General features: G+C 37.3%; 1 protein-coding gene across 5 annotated transcripts in view; it reads left to right on the forward strand.

Annotated features, from left to right (window-relative positions):
• SRBD1 (S1 RNA binding domain 1) overlaps positions 1-20,418 on the forward strand; it is a 132,522-nt gene extending 112,104 nt beyond the window's left edge. For 4 of the 5 annotated variants that reach the window (XM_075146873.1, XM_075146876.1, XM_075146874.1 and 1 more), the window contains 4 exons: positions 1,989-2,165; positions 5,473-5,625; positions 16,762-16,946; positions 19,431-20,418. In XM_075146873.1, the coding sequence (XP_075002974.1) occupies positions 1,989-2,165; positions 5,473-5,625; positions 16,762-16,946; positions 19,431-19,720 (805 nt within the window). In that variant the 3' untranslated portion in view covers positions 19,721-20,418. The remainder of the gene's footprint in view (positions 1-1,988; positions 2,166-5,472; positions 5,626-16,761; positions 16,947-19,430) is intronic. The other variant, XM_075146877.1, reaches the window with a different exon arrangement.
• Positions 20,419-22,152: the final 1,734 nt, after the last annotated feature.

A 22,152-nucleotide genomic window follows, 5' to 3' on the forward strand; every position in this document is an offset into this window, starting at 1 on the left:
ATGTCCATAATTTAGGTAGTGACAATTACATTAGGTATCAAAGTTACAAAAAATGTATTCTTGCTAGCTCTCTTTAATTTTTTTTAACCCCTTATTTTCATTCTTGAAAACGTCTTTCCATACTTTGAAGAGGCTCTCTGTCTATTCTTTTTGTTTTTCCACTTAGTCTTCTATATTCTTTTTCTCTGTGTATCTAATTCTTAGCCTGACTCCTGATTTACCTTCTGTCTTACCTTCTTTCAGACTTAGATCAGCTATTAGTAAGCAAGCAAGCAGTACCTCGTAAATGAGGCTGACCAGCTTTCATTTGTGAATGAAACCCTACCTGAGCAAGTGCTGTGGGTGAGCACTGTCAGCCTTCTGCAGGGTACAACTATATTGTGCAGTTCAGCGGAAGGCACCAGGCTGAGGTGCTGCTGTGTCGCAACAAAATTGTGAACGTGGAGTGACACTGTCTGGTCATGGTTACAGGTGGTAACCACGTTGGCTAAATACTTTGGTCTAATTAACCTGGCTTATGATGCTTGTATGCACATGCTGCGTCAAGTTCTGGATCTAACTTGATCCTCACCAGGTCAATTCTGCTGCTCTGTGTAGAGCAAAGTTTCTCTCAGATGTACAGGATATGAAATTGTCACCCTAGCTGGAAAGCTAACACAGCTTTCTGCTTGTGCTTTCTGATGCATCAAATACACTTATTGACGCATACTGCATGTGGAAGGAGTGACAGTGCTGCAGTACTTGCATTACTGCTGAGTATCGTACTTGAAAGACTTGAGATCATCAATGGAAACTTCTGTGAACTGTCATGTTCCTTTGTCAGTGTAAATAAGCTGGATTTCATAATATTTCTAAGAAATTTTTTGAGAAAATTCCATTCCTAATGATTAATATTTTGGGTCTATGGTTAAAGGTGTGTCTCTTCAATTTATTTCTGAGGTTTCACCAGCTTTGGATTTTTTTTTTAACTTTTTCTTGTAGATGAGAATAATGGAAAGATTATTTTTTTTTTTTTAATTACACACACACACACACATCCCCGCCCCCCCCCCGATTTGTGGCTATTCTTGCCAGGTTTGCTGGTGGTGTTTTTCTAGAATCAGCCTGTGCCATTCCACAAACAGATCTCTGCTGCCATTGACTTAAAGCAATGGAATCTGATATATAGAGCCAGATGGGTGACATTTCCTTCTCTAGTGCCAGGAGTAACTGCCCACCACAGCTCTTTTCCCTCTTTCTATGATTAACATACTCCATACACAGAAAGTTGTACTCACATGTACATACAGAAAATGTACAGCAAACCCACTGCTTCCTGAAGGAACTTGGCTAACTGCAGTTGCACTTCACAGGTAAGTTCTTTGCCAGATCCGAGTTGCCCTCAGAACAACTCATAAGCCTGTTCCCAGCTGCTCTTTTATCTCAAGAGCAGCTGAGAGAAAAGTAACAAGCTGTGTGGATCTGTTAAATTGTGTGAAGAAGGCAAACTGCTTCCAGCCACTTTCCTTCTGGATAGCAGACGTCAGCCCTTCATGTTGGGGCAAGGTGTTGCGGTACCATTGGAAGAGAATAGCTGAGAGGGGGCTGTTCTCACAGGAACAATTTATCTGTCCTGAACCTTCCTCCCACATCGTTTCCTGAAGAGGGCAGCTGGGGGCAGGCCATAAGACATGACAAATTGAATTGGCATTACAAAAATAGCCAACAGATCATAAATTACACGTCCCTGGCTTACTAGTTAGGTATGTGCAGAACCGTATTGCTGTACCAAGTTTTGTTGACTTGAGTGGATTCCTTCCACAGAACTAAGAGAAGAGATCCTTTTTCAGACGATGCCTTTGGTCTGGGAGTCTATTTACAAATTTTTTAGCTGTTTTTAAGTTTTGTGAACCAAATTTTCTACGGTAATGTGTATCCTTGTAATGAATAGCGCTTGTATTAATGCCTGTTCAATGGTAATAAATGTATTCTGTAAACTTTTCTCTTAGACACATTGCGGGACTGAATGCTAACAGGGCTAAAAATATAATTGAATGGCGAGAGAAGAATGGACCATTTATAAACCGAGAACAGCTCAAGGACGTTAAAGGTCTGGGTCCCAAATCCTTCCAACAGTGCGCTGGCTTCATTAGATTCAATCAAGAATATATAAAGACCTTCTGCAGGTAATAGAGATGTTAGCGCTCTCAACTCTCTTGACTAAATTATCCAAAATATTATGAGAAGACTTTTTCCCCTTTTCTGTTTTGTATTCAGGCTTGAGACTTGAGGAATTCTAGGCCTTTGCACTCTGAAAGACATCATCTTAACAAATAAACTTGAAGTCAATGGTTGAAGATAGTTCTTCCTCTGAATAATCATGGCTTATTAGCCTAGTACTCTAAGTCAGAGTTTCGATAAGTATGTACATTTAATTATAAATTCTGCCACTGAATTGGTAGAAGAAATTTGGCACGCGGTAGTATCATGACCTGAGATATTAAAACCTTGGTCTTGTGTTTCAGACATAATTTAGAGATTTGTAAATTCATTTTAATGTGGTAAAGATTACTCTGCAGAACGTAGTGGTAGTAAACTAGAGTGGATTTTCGGAGAGTTTCAGTTCCATTACCTGGAGAAAGAAAGTTGAATAGCTGCCTGGATCAAACTCTGTTTGTGTTATACTCCTGTGCCTAGCAAGTGTGACGTGGCTGCCTTCTGTCTCAAATACGTGAGGCCCTTTGCCAAGTCTAGTTTGTCAACAGTGGGTCATCCTTTTTCCCTGCCATCTCATTCCCTGTTTCTGTACCAAGCCTTCCCCTCTTGCAACCATTCATTGTGTTCCCCTTGACCTGAAATCCTTCCTCTCCACAACTGAAAGTGCCCTTTCTAGGGCAATTTTGCCTTTCCCATTTCTCCTTCCAATATAAAGAACTAAGAAAGGGCACAGCACCATCCCCCACCCTTTTGCCACTTCTCAAAAAATATTTTCCTGGGAAGCGCATGCTATTTTTTAGCCAACCCAATGCTCAGAAGCAATACTGTATTCGCAGTTGCTGCTGGCCAAACAGCACACCGTAACTTCCAGGCAGGAGGTGGGCACATTAGGACTGGCTTACTGCCCGGCTGGAAGGTATACAGATTGGTTGCCCATCTGGCAGGGAGGCACATGCTGCAGGCCAAATGGTGCACACTGTAAGCACCAGAAGACCAAAGAAATAGCTTTCAAGGCTATAGATGATCGATAGGTCTTACGTTGCACGGATCTGTTCTAATGAATGTTGCAATACAACAGAGGAAGAAAAGGCTGACACTTTTTTTTTTCTTCCCCAAAAAAGTTCACTGAAATGTTTAAGAACATTGTATTTTTTTTTCCTCGCTGCAACATGCTTCTGATGTTAGTCAGATTCCATAAAACTTGAGAACACTGTATAACCTGAGAAATCGGCTATAACTTTGGAGTTTGAGGCCAAAATAAAGCTCTAACACCATCATCTCCACAACATTTCTTGTGGGCCCAGGTGGCAAAACCAAGCATTTTTGAAATGGACTTTGAGAAGGTTTCATTTTGATCCTCTCTAATTATGTTGATGGCTATAGAGTGCTGTGTGAATTAGTTTTTGTTGCTTTGTACTTGGAAGTTAACAAATAGTAGTTATTTTAAAAATTGATGTGGAAAGAGAAAGTTATGTCTGCATTTCTGCCTATCGTGGTTTAACCTCAGCTGCAACTAAGCCCCACACAGCCGCTCGCTCACTCCCCCCTGGTGGGATGGGGGAGAGAATCAGAAGGGTGAAAGTGAGAAAACTCGTGGGTTGAGATAAAGACAGTTTAATAGGCAAAGCAAAAGCCGTGCACGCAACCAAGGCAAACCAAGGAATTCATTCACCACTTCCCATTGGCAGGCAGGTGTTCAGCCATCCCCAGGAAAGCAGGGCTCCATCACGATTAACGGTTACTTGGGAAGACAAACGCCATCACTCCTCATGTCCCTGCCTTCCTTCTTTTTCCCCCAGCTTTATGCTGAGCGTGACATCATATGGTATGGGATATCCCTTTGGTCAGTTGGGGTCAGCTGTCCCAGCTGTGTCCCCTCCCAACTTCTTGTGCACCCCCAGCCCACTCGCTGGTGGGGTGGGGTGAGGAGCAGCAAAGGCCTTGACTCTGTGTCACCACTGCTCAGCAGGAACGAAAACATCCCTGTGTTACCAACACTGTTTTCAGCACAAATCCAAAACATAGCCCCATACCAGCTACTGTGAAGAAAATTAACTCTACCCCAGCCAAAACCAGCACACTGCTGACGGTCGATGCCTAGATAGAGCCCAAAGTGCGAGTGCTAGTTTCTGGTTCTGGGTCCTTCAGTGTGTTCTCTTTTGTCCTGCAAAAGCAGGAACCACTTGTGATTTAGGAAACAAAAACAAACAAAAAAAGAGGCAAGAAAGGAGCCTTTGTAGTAGGAGTCATTTGATGCCTTTACTATAGCCTGAGCATTTTTTTTCTTAAGGGAAACTTTAAGGGAAGAAGTATGCCAGTTGTAAATATGCTACACACGTGAAGATAGATCTTTCTCTCTTGTCTTCTCTAAAGTCCTCCTACCAATGTGGGCAATCTGTCCATGGATCTCTCTGAGACTTTGGAGCTTTTTCATTATCCAGCCAATTAAAGGAAAAGAAAAAAGAAGCCCAATCCAAGTGCTGACTGAAGCTGACTGTTTAGGAGACAGTAATGTATTCACTAAATTTTAAGGAAAGCTGTATTAAGATATTTTACAAAAATGGTTTATAAATTCTGAAATAGTGGCAGATTTGACCTTTAGCATTTTTCTGTTCTAAGCAAATCTTGGTTTGAGTTCTTTTGTTAGAAACTTTTCATATTTTGACCTGGCCCATATTTGAGCATAATTCTTCAGAAATTTAAGTATAGGAAGTCAATAAATGTGGTTTAAGGAGTTCTGATGTTTAAGCAGTCACATACTTTCCGTGTTCTGTACATATGCTTAGGATGGAATTTGCTTACCTAAAGATGGTATGAATAGGAAATTTTGTTTATAAATTTTTCAAATTTAAAATGATGCAGACTATTAATCAACAGTTAAGTATGAAAGTATCTTCACAAGATCTTTACAAGTAGGTAAATGCAATTGTCCCCATTTTACAGACAAAAGATGCTGTCCAGATTGCAAATGATACAATAGCTTGTGCAGTGTTTTCTTTATAATCTTGTCATCATGAAGAAATTTTGATGAAGCACTGAATCCCTTCCCAATGTTTGTTTCTATTTTAAATTAATTTATGCATACATTGATATGTTATTTTTATGCTATAATTGTATTGTTAAGATTCACCCACAATAACCTTTTAGGGGTTTTGTACTTTTTTATTTTTAAAGAACGAACATTATATAAAAGTCTGATTGCATTTTTCACGTGTGGGCACTGGGCTTGGATCTTGTTCATTAAGAATGACATGTCCATTTTTTTATTTCTGACAGTAGTAAGAAAACTGAATTTGGAAGTCATGCACTTTTGACTAAAGCAGGTGCACAGGGTAAAAAGAAGAGCAAACCAACACCATGTGCCTTGCAACAGCCCAATCCTTTGGACCAAACTTGTATTCATCCAGAGTCTTATAACATTGCAATGAGGTAAGCAGTGGGAAAGCTTTTGAACAATTGATGCTGTCAATTTTTAGAATGAAAGTACTGATTTTTCTGACAACGGCCTGCTCAGCCTTTTGAGAGAGGAATACTTACATTGATTTGATGCTTCCTCCCCTTTCTTCAAGAAAAAGGTATGCTTCAGAAGAGTTCTTTACAAGTGAAGGGTTTGAATTAGTGTGTTTTGCCTCTTATGTGCATGCAAGTTTTTCGTTTTATTCTTTGGGGGTTTTTTTTGTTTTCACGTTGTTTTTCAGTGAGGAAATCAGTGAATTTTCAAAACTTCGCCAGACTTTCCTCCCATGACCCTGTCTTCTTCAAATCACCACTTTGCGCCTCATTGAGGCCACTTTTCTCAACTTCCTTCTGTTTGCCAACTCTCTTTATGCCACACATCACTTTCAGGTTGGACTTCAGATTCACAAAGTGTGGAGACAAATCATTTGTTCTAAAAATGTCTAAAACCTGATTTTTTTTCTTCTACCTTGCCTCCAAATATTATGTAAAAGGGCATAATTAAAACATAATTTTATTTGTCCTTAAAAATAATCTAATTGAAATGCCATGCAAATTTTCAGTCAGCGGTAGTTTAATACCTCTGCATCATTAAGAACTGCTTTTACATTGTTCCTTATATTCAGCGTATGCCAAACTTTTTGCTTAGTGAATTTTGACCACCAGAATTTGTTTTTTTTTGTGTTTGAGTGTGCACACAAGTGCACAGACATATGTGAGCATGTGTCATTATTATGAGCCTTTAAAATTAAATTCTGATATTGCGAGATCTAATAATTAAGATGTATATATTAAGATCCCAAATACATGAACACCACGGTGGATTTACTAAGTGACCTTTGGCTAAAAGAAGAGAATGGCTTTTGTGTAGGTCAGAAAAAAGTAATTAGGAATCCATGTGTACCTCTGGTTAGGGGATACTGCAGCTGGTAAATGCTAGTATAAGCTGTGATCTTTTCTATCATCAGCCCTGGTTGAAATTGGACTCTGCTTGTCCTCTTGAGAAAACATTATCTCCTACCATAAACCAGCACATATTTATTTTTTTAAGTGACTTGCGGTGAACAGGTTCTTTTCTTAAAACGTGCTGGAGCTAATTTCAGCAGTAGCTAGATGCTTTAGGATTCTTATGATCTCTGTTGAGAATATTATTCCTGGAGAAACAGAGTCGTGCTTCCTGTTTTATAAACAAAACCATCTTTAAGCCTCAGAGTTATGCTGAATTTCTGAATTCATGAAGCTTGAGTTTCTTCCTAAAGAAGTCTTACAGGACCTTGCATTTTTAGGACAACTTCCCTACAGTGTGTGCTCTGTTCTCTCTCCGGTGGAGATAATTGCATATACGACTTCCTATGCATAGGTCTGTGTGCTTTGCTTCTGCTAGGCATGCAGGGCACTTCGTTTCCATCCTCTCCCCGCCATAGTTCATTCTTCTTTGTGCCTGATTCTAGGGCCACCGTGCAATTGCCTGCTAGAGTCCATGCTCTTTGCGCAGTGTGTAGGTAACTTTGGTTTCTCCTTTTCCACGACCATTTCCCTTTTTCTCTTATGCATCAGCATTTGTTACTAGTTCTCTGACCTCTGCATAGTTACGGAAAAAATCAGGCAATGTCCTGATCTTAATGATCTTAGATTTGGTAGGCAGCTTATAGGGTGAGGAAGCTTGGTCACCCTTACTGGAAATTATTCAAAGTGAGTCAATGTAAAAAAAAAAAAAAAAAAAAAAAAAAAAAAAAAATTAATGAGCACAAGTTTTACATCTCAACCAAAAGATAGTGGTTTGAGTCACAGGCTTCTGCATGATTCAGAGGAGGCTGCCACCTATTGCACAGCCAACACTGCTGAGAAGGTACCTTGCTGATTCTTAAAATATGCTCAGGGTCAGACTCTTTGGACTTCGAGAGCTGCAAAGCCATTGCAGAAGTATGATGTGGCTACAGACCAGGGCTACCTGTCATGTCATTTCTCTTTGGCTAATGCAATTACTTTAAGTTTCCAGCTGTGCTGTAGTCCGTTCTCTGTTTCTCACCAAACTCTTTGCCTTCCTAGATTGAATTTTCAGATGAAGTATTTAGATCCAAGTATGTGTTGTAGGTATTGTACCGTACAGGGTTTTTTATGCAAAAGAATATCAGTTGTTATCAAAACAAATATAAAAACACAATAACAATATTTGCTAATGGAACACCAAAACTAATAAACATAGCATCTGTCTCTGTAACTAACTGAATCAGTCTTTTCTGTTTTCTTTGGGCTTTTTTTCTGTTGCCTTGCTTCTTACATTTATCAGTATCTGTACACATAGTTTGATGGGGGGGGGGGAAGTCTCCAAGTGCTTTCTATGAATGTACTCTATGTTCAACAGTATTTTTCTTTTTCTTGCAATCAAAAGATAGTTTCCTTGAAAGCTCATTAAATATGAAGGTGATAACTTTTATGGTATAGATTGTATTAACATGCACTGGCTTGGTATCACAAAATGGTATGGGGAAGGGGGCAAATATCTCTAATGTTTTTTTTTCATTGCAAATAGCTGTTTGAAGAAAAGAAAATACAGCTCTGCAGCAAACTGACAAAAGCCAAGAAGTGTAGTATTAAAAATTGACACCGATGACATAAGGGCTGAATATAAACCAGACATTCTTCCCTCAGGCAACTAATGCTATAATTTAGCAATGATTATATATTTAAAATGACTTTTCAAAAAAAGCGTTTGAGCTGTTAAGCTTCTCGGAACTTATGGAAATGGCTTTCCAAACCAATTTGCTGCCTAAATACGAATTAAGAAAAAATTCTGCTAGGAATTCAGACTGCATGGAGGACTCAGTCCAAAGCTGATCGGGGCTGTTGACAAGTTTTGCTGACTTTGATAGGCAGTGGATGGAACTGGGCTTGTAATTCCCTTTTGCTGAGCCTATGTTCATGAGAAAGCTTCTGAGAACCTGAAGGTCAAATCATGTTCATGTTGTTGATTTGAGGTGTCTTACAGAAATCAACCAACATCCGAAGAACTTTTTAACATGTTAGAACTAAACTAGGTTTAAAACCTAATTGATAATTCTTACAATTTAAATTGATGTGCATAAGAAAAAATGAGACTGATAGAAGTGGCTTAGAATAGGTATTTAATACATATATTTTTAAACAAAGTACATTTTAAAGGAGTTCTGTTGTTTTGCTGCTTTCAAAGTATTTTTCTTCTTTTTCTGTGCTTACACAAAACTTTGTCAGGGACCATGTCAAGCCCACAGGTCAATCTGTGCTACCAAAGGGCAGAATTGTTGTCTTGAAGATGGGCAGATTTGATTCAAGGCATCAAAATACCGTATTACATACCTGTTACCACAGAAATTAAAATGAATGGAATAGATGCTGCATAAATGAGCCATAAAGGTTTCCTCATGCAATGTCTACCACATCTTGCCATGAGAAAGTTGTTTGTGAAAATTTTATTGGATTAAAAGTTTTCATGGGAAATTACATTTATTTTTAAATAAAATAAGCTGGTGATTTTTATCCACCGCTTCTATCCAAATTACCCAAAAGCAGCAGTCCACATTACAGATTTATGACATACAAAATTATCAGTTTTTAAAACAATATTTTTGAGGGATAGAAGTTCACCAAAATTTGAAACCACTAATTTTCTTTTTCTGAACTATTTTGTAGCTTGAAAGGCCAATCCATTTAAAAAAAAAATTGGTTAAAAGAATTGCTCCCAAGTGGTGACTTTGGTTGCCAAGCTTTAGGCTGGAGCCATTTTTTATGGCTGAATTAGAAACCCCTGAAAAATAGGGTTTTTATAATGGAAACACTGATGTAATCTTTACTACAGTGGCACAAATGGTGCTGGTATGATTGATTTATGGCATTTAAACATCTTAACTTAAAATCTGTACAATTTCTGTAAAATAATTGGAAAACATCCTACTGGTGATTTAACACTCGCTGCAGATGACCAAAACATTTTTGTTCATGGTTTCCACACTGTCAGAGCTTGGCTTTGTCATGTGCAGAGATCAAGCTTACGAACACCTCTACATATTATGAACCAGAATTTCCTAAAAGTTAAATTAAAAAAAAAACTTTGTAGGTAGTGTATTTTTTTGCAAAGCAGAGCTATGTTTTAAGTTTCTGAAAAGTCGGTATGTGAGAGCCAGTTTATAGTGGCAGAATCTTCTACATACAGTTAATACAACATGTAGAGCATATCCAATTTCTTGGTGCATACTGTAAAAGAACTGGTAGGAAAACCAAGGAAACATTTGGGAAGTCCCAAGAAGTTACAACCAGGTTATGCTTATAAACCAAAATGCTGGAAAGAAAACGCAATGTTTTTTTCTTTGTTGTATCAGTCTGTTGGGTGCAGTTGGTTTCATATAACTGAATCTTAACATCTACTGATTTTTATTTAAATCTCATAAAAATGCTCTTTGGTAAAGGTTGGCGCTCAGAATGTGTATTTGCTGCTCACAGATTGCAGCATCTGGCAGACAGGTTGTATTTCAGTCTGACTTAAAAATATTTCACCAATATTTATAAAAGCTCTAAAGTTGTGATTTAGCATAATGCAGGTGAGGATCTTCCTTGGCTAGTTACCCAGGTTTAGGACCTTGCCTGGTAGAGGATAGTACTGATCACTGTGGTTGGTTATACCTTAAGAGAAGTTTTTGATGTACTGAGCAGAGTGACTTGCAGTGAAGATTCATGTCTCACCCTTTGCTCTGCATTGATAATGCTGCTTGTTATCTCCAGAAGGACTTCAAAATCCCAAGAGTATTCAGCAAAGCACTCATTCATGTGCTTATTCTTCACCAAAGTAAAATATTTGGATTTGATGCTCATTTCAGCAAAGCATTTATGTTGATAACATTTTATATTCCATTGTAGATGGATTGATGATTTTTCAAATATCTCTGGTGTTTCTGCTACTCTTTACATGGGTGGATGTAGCGCCTGATCCGTAGTATTTCAGTGGCTATGCTGAAAAGCTGCACTTGCTAGTTTTGAAGGCAAGTACTGACATGTAAGAAAATGCAGAAGGAAAACTGTTGATTAGGGAGAGACCACCAAAAGAAAGAGGGCTTCCTCTCCTGCCCTTTATGCAACTGCAAATTGTCCTTTGATGGCATTTCCAGCTCTCTGCTGGGCTGGCTTGCTTCTGTCCAGGTTCCCCAGTTATCACTGAGCAACCGAGGCGATGCTTAAAGGGAATGGAAATCAGGGACGGAATAGTTACTTGGTATGGTGTTTGAGCAATGAAAACAAATTGTTGTGTTCTATTTAATAATGCAGCCTACATGTGAATATTTTAAAGGATAGGAGTTTTTACTGTGGTAGGATACCTTTTCTTAAATTCACTACAAAGTCAATAGAAGCATCTTTTGTCCACTTCAATAAGACTGTACTTGCATGTACACACGTGTCTGTGTGTGTATTCAAGCTACTTAATGTGCAAAATAATACTTTTTAGTAAAGTCTTAAGTTTCTTTTTAAAAAGCCTAAAAAAAGTTAAGCTTGGTAAATCAATAAATATTTATGATTATTTCCAATAGGAAATGGCTAACCCTAGTTAAGGAGAACACTTGCAGAATTAGGGCCATTAAGCCTAATAAATAATAGTTCATATTCATCACTTTAGAAGGCCAGTTCATTCACAGGTCTGACTATTAACTTAGCTGGATTTTTAGAGGACATATTTCTGAAAGTTATCTTGTCAGTAAATAGAAGAGCAGAAAAGGCTTTCACTTCTAATTGCCATCCAATAAAGACATTTTAAAACTTTTATGTGATGTAAAATACACAGTTAACAAGAATGATTAGAAGAACTTGGAAATAACAAATAATTATCCTCCAGTTACACTATAAATACCAGACCCATAAATCAAGTGGTATTTTTTAATTTGTTGAAATTTTTGAAACTTACATAACTTCCTACTGGTTGCATTTAAAAAAAATTACGAAGAAAAAAAAAGAACATTTTTATGGAATGATCTCCTTTAACTGTAGTGCGAATTCTTTGTGGATAACTAATCATGTTTCATTATTTTGTATATTGGGTTACACTTCAGTTATGTGATATATCGGTAGTCATGAAAACAGCTAACACCATCGTGCCTAATGGTACGGTAGCAAAGTGGCTATGCTGCAGTGTAACCGTGTCTGAATTTCTTTTCTCATTTAGAAACTCATTGTTTCTTAGTTTTATACATTCAAAATGTCATAAACTATCTGAGTGCTTACTGGTCTTCTGCATGCAGTCAGATAATCTGTAATATTAATAATTTAGGCATTTGAGGAAAAACATATTGGTTAAATATCCTTATCTGACTAAACCACATAAGTAGTTTTAAATATATTTGAAACTTTAACTTTCTGTGTCCAACAGCTAATTACAGAGAATAATGCACAAATATTGTTTGATATATAATCTACATCAGTAGTTGAAAATTGAGGATCCGTATCACTAGTGAGAACAAGAACAGTCAACATCTGCATTATACAAATAGTGCTTTTGCATTTCAAAACATTACTAAAACATAAACGTCTGCGTAATTTAAGTTTACTACTGTCATGAATGTACATTTTGCCTAACAAAGCGCATGCTAATGCAAAGTTGTTTTGTTTTCAGAGTGATTATGTTGCATTACCATTAATTCATGTGTGCACTGTGACAAGATGTAATGGCGTATCATGTTGCTTTAATGTAATGAATCCAGTACTCCCAGCTCTTAAGTCGTGTTGCTGGAAATGATTACATAAAACAGAAATGACTGTGACTAAAACCCTTGCAAAGCTTTAGAACTCCTGGACATTATAAGAAGCTTTTTGGGGGGTTTAAAGTAACTTCGTGAAAATTTACTGAAGGCTTCCCTTGGTAATACTTTTACTCTTTCTGACTGTTTTTTGCATTCCACTGAAATTTGCATTATCTTTTAAGCATTGCAAGGGCTGTGCTATAATTTTGTGCAGATGTGTATGTTAAGTGAACATGATGTGCTTATTTGTTACATTTATGCTACTTTTCTTTCTTTATCTGGGTAAGATGGATGAAATTATGTATTAAATAAAAACATCAGTGATTTAGCCATGACCATTCTCCACAGGTCCTGTAAGACTGCAAAGATTGCTTCTAAAACTAAGGTGGTTGCAGAGGTTTCTGAATGTCCTCTAAATCGCAAAACCATAAAACTCAAAGTCTCTCAACCAGCTAAATCTCGCTCTGTTCTGACTCTCCTAAGCCTCTGGCAGCTTTTGTCTGAGTTGATGTGCCTTGAACAGAAAGTTCGCCATTCACTCACTCAACATTTGAGGAAGTAAGGATAGTATATCTTATAAGAATGACCTCACTTCAGAAAAAACATCTCGTCTTTCCCATTTCCATTTCTGTTAATTTTTCTTGAGGTTTTATCTTTCTAGTAGATAAACATAGCACTTGAACTACTGCAACATGTTATTTAGTTCACATATGTAGCCAGGAAAATACTTGAAGGGCTCTCATTTTTGCACAGATCATTCATGTTCTTATGTTGTGCAGCTGGAACTGTCATTTACAAATTGGGTAAGTGAGATATTTCAAAGATTGTAGTAAGATAGTTTAACATTACGTAGATCAAAATATGTAACTTAGGGAAACCTCTTTTCCCCCCCCGTAGCCATATCCCAGTCTTATTACCGACTATATCCTTTTCTTCTGACCTTGAAATAATTCTCAAAGGAAGTTGTTGGGTTGTTTTTTTAATAAGGAAATATTTAACTTTGTTCTTAGCAATGACATTTAAAAATAGAAATGATCAATATAATGCGCCACTGTTCAGTCAGACATTTGTGCTTTATATTGATTTTTTTATTCTGAGTGCCCTCAGGCTATGTTCATTTGAGTGAAAATGATACATTAAATATGTAACTAGATTCAACAGTATTTTTGAAAACTACATCTGTAATCACTAAGAAATTGCTTTTATTTGGAAATATTTTAATACATAGGTTTTACCAAAACCTAACCTAAAAAGGTGAGAATTTCCAAAATAGAAATATATTGTTTCTATTAAAGGTTATTTCTTTTGTGTGTAACAAGGCTGGGCCTTGTTACAGTGCTCTGTTCTGCCTATAACATACCTTGCAATTCTGAAATATTCTTATCCAAATGCCTGATTTTTAGAACTTTAATAATTCTGCTGAGGTCGGTGGGACTTCTCAGGTACTTAGACTGGGGCACATGTTTAAGCATCATCTTCAGGTGGAGCCAAAATTTTATTCTGAGTAACCATGTTAATTAATAAGTTATTTAAAGAACTGTAATTGATAATGTAGGACCCAAACCTACCACCCTTGCCTAGATGAGGAATCCTTTTTAATATCAGATAAATACTTTCATTGGGATTTCCGGAGGATGGGGGAGGCAGAGGAAGGAGCAAGGGGCGAAATAACTTTCATGAATAGCAATTGAGGGCTCAGGCACCTGGCTTGTGTCCTGTTTCGGGCTGGTTTTCTTTCCAGCAGCCTGCACGTAATGCCGAGCATTCTGATTGCATTATCCACACGTTCGACAGTTTTGTACGTAATGGGGTTTTTTTGTACATTGGTGGCTGTTCCATGTGGTTGCACATATTAGCAGCGAAACCCACCCTTTACCGATCTACAAAGTGAATGCGCTTCTGGAAAACCCTAATGGTGAAAAAAAGTTACTTGGAGGTATTGAGCTGAATTTCCATTTGAAGCGAAATAAAGCCAAGTACGTGAATGTCAGCAAACTTGTTTATAGGGGTGCGCAGTAAAGCATACATTATTTAGAAGGTTGAGTCATGAGGCTGGTCGGGTTTGTAGTGTTACATCTGGCATGTCAGTCAAAGCTGGGGCAGCTGCCGCCTGTCACTAGTGCTCTGGTGGGGCATTGTCCATCCATCAACGTTAGCAGCCAGCAGCCCCGAGGAGTTTTGTGAAGAGCACTTCGCCTATGCACATTTTCAGTATTCTCATTGCAACCACTTTTAGGGCTCTTTTGAGACCAACAGAAGATGGTTTCATAGAAGGTATGATATTTTTCATATATAGGCTCTTAATAGACAAAATATTTGAGTAGTAGTAGTGTTTTCTTGTTAGTTTATGGAAAATAAAAATTTGTATTTAATACTATAAACAATTTTGCATCTGTTTTAATATTTACTTTGTTTCCAAACCACCTCAAACTACTTTAAAAAGTGATGTCAAAAGTTGAAAAGCAGTCAATCAAAACAAAATTTAGTAAGTCCTGACAACAGCATCATCCACTGAATCCTTATTAATTTTTTTTCTTCAAACATTGCCACATGAAAGATCTGTATGCATTAAGAAAAATCAATGTGAAAACTGTATCTATCACTATTAAGTGCAAATATATGTGGTTTAGCTAACAGTACACTTAAATCATCATGCTTGCACTTGAATTCAGTAAAAAAGTAGAAGTCCTGACAGCTAGTTTTAATGGATGTCCTCCTTTTGGTGAAATTAGTGGATGTTTTGGAGTGAAGATTTGCCCTTGCGCTCAAAGATTAATTTTGTGACTTGCAGCAAGTTGGATATTGCTTTAATTATGTTCCTTCAATTTATATTTTCTCAAAAAGAAACTTAATTTTGTATTTCAGTGCGTAGAACTTTTTATCGCTCACCACCTGAAATAATGTCAAGAAACCCCCACTGTGTCTCCTGCCAAAAGAAATACAAGTCTCAGGTTTTGATAAAAGCACAGCTTTTTGAGGGGGGAAAGGAGGATGAGTACTGGGGACTTTTGCTTTCTCATGGAGCTGCAATGTCTCCCACCACGCCCAAGTGCAGGGCATGAATGTGCTGGTCAGCACTTCTTCTGCAGCTTGTAGTTTACACCTGTTGTGAAGTAGGATAAGGACAGGAGGGAGGGATCTTTTTTAGGAATTTGGAAGGAACGTTTACTCAGACTCTGGAGGACAAGGACAATAATTCTGTCTGCTGTGGTGGAGAACACGCAAAAAGCCATGTGCCTCCCTCCAACAGTAAGGGACATGATAAAGCGGAGTGGAAAAGGCTTATTGATGGTGAGATGCAGAGCAGGGCAGCAGGACAGATAACTGAACTGTCTACTGAGAAAGGGACAAATTGCTTTGTTTAGTACAATGTGGCTCAGCTTCTATGAGCTGCATGCTCATTTTCGTTGGTTTATATCCATTAAAGACTTGTTTTGCATTTTTAAGTCCTTCAGTAAAATAAGGACATTTATTCAGTGATAAATAAACATTGTCTAAGGCATCACGACTGCATGTGAGTTTTTGTCATCTATTCTCTGTGCTTCTCAGGATATGTGCCAGCATTGCTGAACTGAAAATCTCAGTAAGTGTGTTTTGGGGGAGGGAATTGTTTATTTAAAAAAAAAAAGAGATCCCAGATCGAGACGTATTTATTTTAAAGTATTTCTTTTCAGCCTTTTTAGATGTCAGTCCAAATTTGTCTGTCTGCAATGCGTGTATGTATGTGACAATAAGGAAGGAAGAGGGTGTTTGTGTTGTGTGACTACTTTGACTTGATCATTTCTTAGTTTCTGAAAAACTAACTGTTCTTAACCATGAAGTTCATAGACAAGAGAAGTGTTTTATGTAAAGTTTTTCTTAATTTTGGTTAAAGATTATTTGTATTAATTTAATATTTTAAATGTTAATTGTTGTTTTACTAAATTGCCATTCATTTTAATTTGAATGAGAGTGGCAATAAAAATGACAGTATTATAGAACTCACATATTTCTAGGGAACTTTCATGGTAAGATAAATCTTTTAGTCATAATCAGATTTGGTTTTAGCATGACATAAATCATCGGTCTGAGAAGTGATTTACGTATTGAAATTTTGCATCTAGTTTTGTAGCCTATTCGGGGAGATACATGTATACAGATAGACTCAAAATTTCCATGTTTGTCTCGGATCAGCGATGAGTTGAGAGGATATGAACTTGGGAAACTGTTTGTTCACTGTTCATATTTTTTATCAGAAGTTTTGTTCATGCATCAATGCAAAAGTAATTAAAACCCCTAAGTATAGCAAAGGTTCAGTTCCCACTAAAGGATGTTACAAATCTCTCTCTGTATCTTTGTTTGAACTTCCCAGGTTTTTATCTTTCATTGGAGGAAACGCAAATGACATAGGAAAATCAGATATGCAGCAAAAAGTAAATGCAGTAATTCAAAAGGAAGGACTGGAAGGCACAGCCAAAAGGCTAAATACAACGGTGCACACACTGCAGCTGATCATTGATGGTCTGACTCAGCCTGAAGGCTTTGACATCCGAACAGGTAAACCTTTGTTGTAATCTCAGTTTGCTTGTTCTGCATACCAGTTTTAATCAGCACTTTTTCTTCTAAAGTCAGTAGTGGATTTTCATGGACATGTAACTCCATTTCTTTTCTCAGACAAGGTAAAGGCCATATCGTAGTCAGATGTTTCTTTCCAGCTCAGTAGGCAAGGAGTGTGAATCCTGTCTTAAATCATGGCATTTTCAGCCATAGGAAGGGAAGTTGTATGGCTGTTAACAAATGAAATAGTTTCAATATGTTGATTCTATACTGATTAAATCTGTGTTGGCTCTCCATCACAGAGGGGAACACTGAGTCCGAGCTGAAACAGTAGTAATAAAGGTCTGTGGAGCGGTAGTGGAGTAGTGTGTAGTTCTGCTCTTTTATTGCACTAGTTCCTGGAGACAAGTGTAATTGGAGCACATGGCTCATGACCTACCTTGGTTAAAACTTTTCAGTAGTGCTGAGCAGTTTGAGGTAGAGGGGAAGAAAGATGAGGTAAGCAAAACATCTGGAGATGCTGTTATTTAATGAAACTTGCAGCTGGATTCTCTTACAACAGCAAGAGATAAAAGTAGGCAGCAAAGATGCAGGCTTGTAATAACAAAAAATAAAATTATGCTTAAAAAAAGAATAACACTTCTGTCCCCCTTTTTTGGGTTCATTAGTAGTTTTCCTTGCAGATTTTATAAATATTTCCCACTAGTGATCTTGAAAATGTGTATTTTCTCTCTCTCCATTTGTTCTGGCGGTCTCACATCTAAATTGCAGTAGGATGGACTATTAACATACGAAGATATAAAAGCAAAAGAGAATCTTCAGTGGAAATATTCATATTCTGCTGATCCAGTACATTCAGTATTACTGTAGACAGAATCCATGACTGGAACAGGCAGCCTAGTAGCCTTGTATAGCTGTAAATCTTTGTCTTTGCAACCCTGCTAGTGACTGTCAGCGAGGAAATACATCATACCTAACAGGACTCAGGCAGATTGAATGGTTTGTACTCTATCCTGATTCAAAAAATAATCTTGGTTGAAGATTCAATTCCGTTATTGTTCCCAACGGTAGAGATGTGACGTTAGACAAAGAGTAGCTTTCGTATGTATCCTCTTAAATTTAATTGAAATTCTATGTTGTTTATTTTTCCTGAATGATTTTAGTACAAAGGAAAATGGAAATAATTATTTGGGGAAAGGGAAAGAATAGAATATTTTTATCATATTATTTTAAAAATCTTTTTCTAGCCAAGGTGTTGCAAGGCATTTCTTGCAAGAAATTGTGTTTTTAACATTAAATTTGAACAGCTAATCAGGTAACTGTAATGAATCTGCCAGGACGGGGGCGGGGGGGAGAAAGGGTTTGCAAATATTTTAAGACTCCCATCATTCCTCTGAATCTTCTTATGCTCGTTGCCCTGAATGGCTGTTTAGTTGCTTTTTTCATTGAAGTGCCACTGCACGGTATAATGTTGCAAAAGGATTAACCATTTTGGACTTGAGCAATCAGGTACATTCCTTCAGTAGAAAATTTGATGTCATTCAAAGCCTATTGCTGCATTTGCCAGCTTGTGTACTCGATTGGGGTCTGATCCACAGCCTGGTGAAGTTACAGACTGATTGATTTCCGGTGCATTTTAGCTAATTAAACTTGTTCAGGCTGTAATTTATTTCTCAAAGGCAAATATAGGAAAATAGTTGCAATCCTGGTTTGGTGATGCTCTGTGTGGAAAATCTCAGTCCTGTTATATCTTGGAAAAGGTAAAACAGCAGTAGGAAAAGGTTGAAAGGGAAGTTGTTGAGATGGCTCAGAAGGGTTTTCTTCAGGAGTAGAAAGTGGTAAGCAAGTAACAAGAGAGTTTAAAAGATCCATCTGTGCCCTTAAATGCAGAATGTGAACTTTAATATATTGGGATATTACCTGGTTATAAGCATGCATGTGTGATTTTTAAGTTGTCAGTGCAAAGAAGCAGTTGATCGTGTGATGTCATGGTGTGGATGAACAGCAAGCCTAAGCACAGTGCACTGTTGACTTTTCTCTTTAGTATGTGATGAGTCTGAATATTCACCTTCCTGTATACAAATTCATATAGGAATAGAATTTTATGTATAGTTTATGTAGCTCATGTAAGAGTCACCTCAAGTCTTTTCTTCCTAGCTCCAAGAAAATTTAAAGAATCTTTCAGTCACTAGCTAATATACTACATGCTTCTGATCCCCTTGTGATAATTTCATATCACAGAGTTCACTGTACTTATTACTCCATTAATCAGTGTCTTTTAAAGTGATTAATAAAATACAAGAAATTAGTTATTTATTACAGATAGGTCTTTATTTAAAAAAACGTAATGAAGCAGTATTTGGGACCTTAGAGCTACCTCGGGATGACTTCTTAATTAGAAACAATCAGCTAGAAACAACCCTTAGAAAATAATGCAAGCTTTTTTCCCTGTGTCTTATTTTTGTTTCTTGTTTCTTATAACAGATTTTGATAAACCTGACTTCAAGAGAAGCATAGTCTGCTTTGAAGACTTAAGTGTTGGTACTGTTCTGACTGGAAAAGTTGAAAACGCGACGCCATTTGGGGTTTTTGTTGATATTGGTGTGGGAAAAGCAGGTTTGATTCCAGTGCGAAATATAACAGAAGCAAAACTTTCTAAAGTGAAGAAGAGAAGAAGCCTGGGGTTAGGTCCTGGAGAAAGAGTGGAAGTTAAAGTGCTTAATGTCGATATTCCTCGATTGAGGATAACGTTGGATCTTATTCGTGTTTTATGAGAGGGTCTTTTATGATTGAGCCTTCATTTTAAAGGTTAAGTAATGTCAGCAAGGTTCTGGAGATTCAGGCATTTAATGAGAGCGTTGTAAATGAACAAATTTTGAAACCTTCAGCCTTGCTTCTTTTTTTTTTTTTTAATCTAACAGGTTTTCCATATTTCTTGAATCCTTTCTGTTAATAATTGTTGGAACAGTTTATTGGATTACCTCCAAGCAACCTTGTTATTTTGTCTGCAGAGCAAATGAAATTCCAGTGGACTGTCAGACAGATCTCTTATCTGTTCCGTCTGTGCAAGATTTGCTGTCTCAATCTTTAGTCAGTACTGCACTAGCAGACACATCTACTGCTCCCCTTCAAAAAACAGCTGTTCAGTTTGCCTGTTTTCTGGTTGAGAGTCTAAAAGAGGGTACCTAGTTGTAGAAAAAAAGTTATCTTTTTAAGTTAGTCGGTGATCATCACTTCAAAAGTAGACTGAAAAAAGAGCATCTGCTAATACTATTGATGGTTCAGAAATACTCAGCTTTAATTTATTTGAGTAACATTATTAGGAGGTCTGTTTACCTGTCTTATTATTGCTTGTTCAGTTATCATTGATTAACACGCTTGGATATACCTTGGGGTTTAAGGAATTTTGCTCAAAGGTGTCAAAAGACATTTATGTTGTTCTATACTTGTGCAAAATAAAAACATTTCTGGCCATCTTTTCTCAGTGTACTGGTTCTACAAGTGATTTAACAGTCCTTTCTTTCCAACATGTGCTCCATCAGTAACAGTTCAGCTTAAGGATGCAGCTTGTGAGGATGCACTTGTCTGACCTTCTGAATGGTATGCACTTTCCTGAGCTTTAATACCCGACTACAGCCCATGGCCTGATGTTGTTCCCGATATAATAAAATGGTTCTAGTCTGTCTGGGACTCCTTTAACTTGACATTAATTTTTTTTTTCCATCTTTGAGATAATGTATTTTTCTCCCTGTTTTGAGTGGAGAACAATTTTTCAACACTTGTCTTCACACACTATGCTCATGAAGACATGATTCTTCATAAAAAACTTTTTGCTGTTTGTACATGCTTAAAAAGCTTTTCTAGACTTCTGTTTTAATAAGAATGCTCATTGTTTCCTGCTAGGAGTGCCTAGCACATGAGGTTTGTTTCTTCCATGTAGAGACTTTTTGTTTTGGTGGTGTTTCAAAGGGCTTACCAATTTGGCCAAGTTTGCAAAGGACCGGCGATGGTATAGTGGCAGAAGAGCCTCCAGCAACAGCAGATGTATGTGGCCTTTCCAGGGAATTTTTGATGTATTGGATGTTTCTTCCTTTGAAGTCATCAAACTCACCTGTAAGTTGACAGAAACTCCTGTCTTTAACAGATAAGCACAGACAACACCTATCGCAAGTGTCAAACTATCTTCGATGACAAGGTTTCTAACAACAAATATCCAAATAGCTGTTGGCACAGGGACTATATGGGACTATATATTACTTACAAAAAGGTTGGCATCATTTAATCTCCCAGCTCTGTGCTTTAGCTAGCTCTTATTTTTGAAAATTATAGACAGTGTATTTTGGAGATTATGGAATCATTTAGCAGATGGAAAAAAGGAGACGGATCTTACTAGCTTCACTGCATTTTGTCTAGAAGAAAAAAAGACCATTCTCTATGATGCAAAGGTCAGCACAGCTTGGAATCATGCTTCTCTGGCCTTTTGAAATTTTCCTGTAATACTTCTGCAAAGTAGACTTTGTTGGTATGAAATTAGAAACTGTGATACCATGTAACTGTCTTTGAAAACACAGATGCAAAGCAAACAAGCTGAGATTATTTTTTCTTCTGCAGGCGATGCATTCACTGATAATGCTGCAGTATTTTATGCTTTCTCCATCAGTAGAATTATCTAGGTTCTGTTGAGCTTTATGTATGATCTATAGAGCATCTAAGCAGTTAGCAAATGAACTAAATTTGCTTGGCCTTCTCTAAGAAGAAGATAAACTTGATTTTCTCCTGAAGCTCAATTCAATGGCTAAGATGAAGAGTATTTTCTCTTTTTGTACTATTTTGTTTCTTACTGAAATTCATTTTTTTAAATCTTCAATATCATGAGGACTGTAGCATCTTCTGCATTTTTGTGTGTATCTCTTGGATGATCATAAAATTCTCTGAATGAAAGACATCTCCTTGAGACTGTTTTTCTCACTGTTAATTCTTGTTTACTCAGAGGACTGACCTACAAATCAACTTACATACTCATGAGCTAGTTTGGTTTCTCCTCAGCGGAACTCAGAAGCTTATTCTGTGGCATCACAGGGACTATTGGAAAATGTCATCTCTATCTCTTTGAATTTTTTTAATCACCACAAAATGGGAAGTTTATGACTTATTAATGTCTTAAATGTCTGCAGCTCTGCAAACGTAATCCCATTATTTGTCAGCT

Source organism: Calonectris borealis, chromosome 3, assembly GCF_964195595.1.
Source record: "Calonectris borealis chromosome 3, bCalBor7.hap1.2, whole genome shotgun sequence".
In the NCBI taxonomy this organism is placed as follows: domain Eukaryota; kingdom Metazoa; phylum Chordata; class Aves; order Procellariiformes; family Procellariidae; genus Calonectris; species Calonectris borealis.